Source organism: Leptonychotes weddellii, chromosome 10 (genome assembly GCF_054177405.1).
Source record: "Leptonychotes weddellii isolate Sample4059 chromosome 10, ASM5417740v2, whole genome shotgun sequence".
Classification (NCBI taxonomy): Eukaryota; Metazoa; Chordata; class Mammalia; order Carnivora; family Phocidae; genus Leptonychotes; species Leptonychotes weddellii.
The window spans coordinates 109,311,766-109,315,692 of record NC_138378.1 but is presented as its reverse complement, the minus strand read 5'-3'; the positions used below and the strand labels follow the sequence as shown (position 1 = coordinate 109,315,692).

Here is a 3,927-nt window from a genome sequence, read left to right as displayed (position 1 = left end):
GTGTGATTTTCCCTTTGTGGTCTGATCTGTGCTCAGGACTCTGACCTAGCATATCTCTAGTGAACTCAAGGCAGACCCACAACCAAGCTGGGTAGGTATAATCAGTGATTGGATCAAAGTGGGGAGATGTTCTGACCCCCTTTATTAACTTCCCTGGGGCAGAAATGATGGGCTGTTGTGCTATCCAGCCATAAAAATTTTTTTTTAAAGATTTTATTTATTTATTTGACAGAGAGACACAGTGAGAGAGGGAACACAAGCAGGGGGAGTGGGAGAGGGAGGAGCCGGCCCCCCACTGAGCAGGGAGCCTGATGTGGGACTCGATCCCAGGAGCCTGGGATCATGACCTGAGCCGAAGGCAGACGCTTAACGACTGAGCCACCCAGGCGCCCCATATCCAGCCATAATTTTATGACCTCATCTGAAGCAGGGTCAGTGGGTGTGTCCTCACACAGGCGAGTGAGCGCAGGGTCTGGGTGTAACAGGGATTTCTCAGAGTAATTCTTCACGTATCGTGTCATCAAACCCATGCTGAGCCCAAGTTTTCTTTAGACTGAGATTTGGGGGATATGACTGAGAATGTTCTAGCACAGAGTGAGAGTGTTGGGATGATCCATCCCAATGCGGACACGATGTCTCCCCATCTTGACTGCCTCAAGAGACAGCCTGGTCTGGACCCTGTCTCCAAGGTCAGATGAGGTTTTCATCAGACCTACGTCAGCCACTCAACTACCCACAGTGGGGAAGGCAGAGGCGAGGGGCTTGTCTGGGTGCTCAACAGCCTGCCCTGTCACCAACTCTAAGGTAGGAGGATCTGCTAGGAGTGTGCTGGTCCCTGAGGAGAGCACAGACTTCTTTGAGCTTCCACCAAACTCTTTTTTTTGGACGAACAGATGCTCCTCCCTCCCTTTGCAAACTGTCCTCTTCTGCCCAGCCAGGGGCAGTCAAAGAAGGCCCGATCTGAAGCCAGGTGGGGGCCTGGGCTTGTATATGTGTCACTTTGTGATTGAAGATGAAAGAGGTGGGAATACCCTCCAGTGCATTCTTGTCCTTCGTGCCCCAGCCTTGCCTTCTTGCCTTAGCCTGCTTAGACGAGGGGCTTGGGGGTGGCTGAAAGGCCCCTGATGAGCTTGCACTTCTGCCCGGGTTTGCACCTACTAGGCCAGCCCCTCTTGCAGGCACATCCAGGGCAGGGCCTGGTAGTGAGTGGCTTCTGTTTGCCTTTCAGCTTTCTTGGCTGGATCACCTATGGAACCACCATTGGCTGTCTCCTGTACTTGCGGATAAAGAAGAAGAATCTTCCTCGACCTTACAAGGTAGACTTTGGAATAAACACTGGGCTTTTTTCAAACCTAGACTGTTGCATGAGGCAGTCCACAGACTCATCTGGGGGCTAGAGAAGGAATGTGAGAGGTGGCCCCTGTCATATTTGGTAGAAAATTTCTGTATTTCCTGGGGGGGTGGGGAGGGAGCGCTGGATCACAGGGCATTGATTCTGCTTGCTGGGGACTCATTTCTCCTGGAGGACTCTGAGGGAGAACAACAGGAGACACATGCCAAGAGGAGGCTCACACACAGTAGGATTCACAAAGCATAGAGAAGATCAAGCTGGGTCCCAAAGCCCCGGCTCCTTGGATGACCCCCTGTAACCTGGCAGGTGGCTTCTGTGGCTGGGCAAGGTATGATGGCAGGGACTGGAAGAGGGGAGCTGGATGCAACAGGCAGGCAGGCAGGAGGGACAGCGCCCAGGGGCCATACACCACGTCCTGTGCCTCTCCATCATCCAGGTCTCTTGTGTCCATGGCAGGTCCCCACCATCATCCCTGTCATCATGCTCCTTGCTTCTCTCTACCTGGTGCTGGCACCCATCATCGACCACCCCCAGATTGAGTTCCTATACATCTTCCTGTTCCTGCTCAGTGGCATCCCGGTCTATTTCCTGCTTGTCTACTTCCAGTGCCAGCCCAAGTGGTTGCAGATGCCCACCCTGTATCTCCAGCTGCTCCTGGAAGTTGCTCCAACCGTGAAAAATGTTGACTAAAGGACTGGACAGGTGTGCACTGTCCTTGCTGCAGACACCTCTATCCCCACACAAGTGGTCTTGCCAGCTTTTCTGCAGGTTGGCTACGCATAATTCCAGTAAGTGGCTGGAATGCTAAATACAGCTATTGTGAAGGTTTGGGGAACATCCAACCAGGACAGCACCCACTTTTCTCTAAGAACTGCACCTCCAATGCAGGTGGATCTCACAGCCACCTTGGTATTACATGGCTGCCTCTCTGGGGATAGCTATTTGATATTCCAGGTGGGCAGCAATGAAATACATTCCCTTCTTTGGGGATTTTGGAGTTAGAATTCTGATGATTGCCTAATCTGAGGAACAGTAAATTCTGGGATCTATGTGGGACCATCTTCCATTATGTGGGCAGAGTAGAGAAAGCCCCTGTAGAGAGAGGAATGAACACACACAGTGAAATGGTGTTGAGAAATTATATGGTCCCCAAGAGCTGGGGGAATGACCTGAGCAGGCTGCAGTCTTGACCCCTGGCTGCTTTTCAGTTCTGGTATCCGTCCTTCCATGGACCATCTGCCATCTGACTGTCCTTCCTGCCTTTTTATTGTCTAGGACAACGTGATACCATACAATAAATTTCCAATTTTGGCTCAGGTGAGTTTGAGTGAGTTCTTCTTTCTTGCAAATGGAAAAGCTCTGGGTCTGACAAACCTTCTTCAGGAAGACATGAGACTTTAGTTCCTATTTAAAGCCTCCAAATGGCTTGAACAGAAAAAGAAGCAAGAGACAGACCTCTGGGAGGGAGGGATTTTTATTGGCTTTGGGTGAAAGGGAGGACGGTCACATTTCTAGAAGAAAGGATGAAAAGTTAGAACAGACCTTGGAAGGCTAATGTGGTTTAGGACTAAAGAGAGGCAAGGACGCAGAGATATCAGGCTGCCCAGGTGAAAATGTGGGACAGGAAGGATGACAACAGTGCCTGGAAAGGCTGGGGGTGCAGCTTCTGAGTCCATCAGGGAGGGCACTCAAAAAAGGAGGGACAGGGATACTGCTCAGCACCTCTCCTCCCACAGCTGCACCCAGACACCTGTGTAGGGCTTTCCTTTTATCGCCCAGATATAGAAAAGGCTCCCACAAGCTCTTTCTGCTAAGTTTTCTTCTCCCATCAACCAATTCTCCATTTTTCCAACACCGACTGGGCGTCCAGTGATTCCGTTCAATTCTGACACTATCTGAGTTAATGCAGATCCCCAAAGCTAAAGGGCTCAGGCACCAGGGGCAGACAGCAGTCTCAATTCTTGGGTCCCCCAATCACCCATGCTTCGGCCCTACTTGGTTAAGTCCCTCCCTTCATGGTCGGTCACTTGCTAGAATGACTCAGGACTCTGGAAAACACTTTATTTACTATTATCAGTTCATCACAAAGGATTCAACTCAGGAGGAGCCCAGTGGAAGAGATGCGTAGGGCAAGGCGCAGGGGCAGGGGTGCAGGACTTCCATGCTATGCTTTCTTTGGATACGTCGCCCTCCTGGCACCTTGATGTGTTCACCAACCTGGCAACTCTCTGAAATCTGTCCTCTAGAGGTTTTTATGGAAGTTCCATTTATGCAGGTGGATCAATCATTGGCCATGGTGATTGAATTCCATCTCCAGCCCCTTGGCCCTCCCCAGAGGTCAGGGCTGGGGTGGTGCTGAAAGTTGCAACCGGCTCATCTGTCTTGGACTTTCTGGAAACCAGCCCCCATCCAGAAGCTATGGGGCGGGGGTGGGGCGGTGGAGACCAGCCACCAGTCATCTCATTAGCATATAAAAGACACATCACTCCAGAGATTCCAATGCTTGGGGAGCTGTGGGCAAGGAACTGGGGAAAAAAAGATGTAATACTTATTTTTTGTTATACCATCCTTCTGAA

General features: G+C 50.9%; 1 protein-coding gene across 1 annotated transcript; it reads left to right on the top strand.

The window, feature by feature from the left end:
* Window positions 1-781: 781 nt before the first annotated feature.
* On the top strand, window positions 782-2,667 carry LOC145723725 (b(0,+)-type amino acid transporter 1-like). The gene is made up of 2 exons (XM_081832225.1): window positions 782-1,316; window positions 1,808-2,667. Exons 1-2 carry the CDS (start codon window positions 1,125-1,127, stop codon window positions 2,039-2,041), a joined length of 426 nt encoding a protein of 141 aa, XP_081688351.1. The 5' UTR covers window positions 782-1,124; the 3' UTR covers window positions 2,042-2,667.
* Window positions 2,668-3,927: the final 1,260 nt, after the last annotated feature.

Coding starts and splice junctions, on each gene's coding strand:
- LOC145723725 (XM_081832225.1), top strand. CDS start 1,125: ATGAGCTTGCACTTCTGCCCGGGTTTGCACCTACTAGGCCAGCCCCTC. Junction 1,317..1,807: donor ATCTTCCTCGACCTTACAAG/GTAGACTTTGGA, acceptor TGTCCATGGCAG/GTCCCCACCATCATCCCTGT.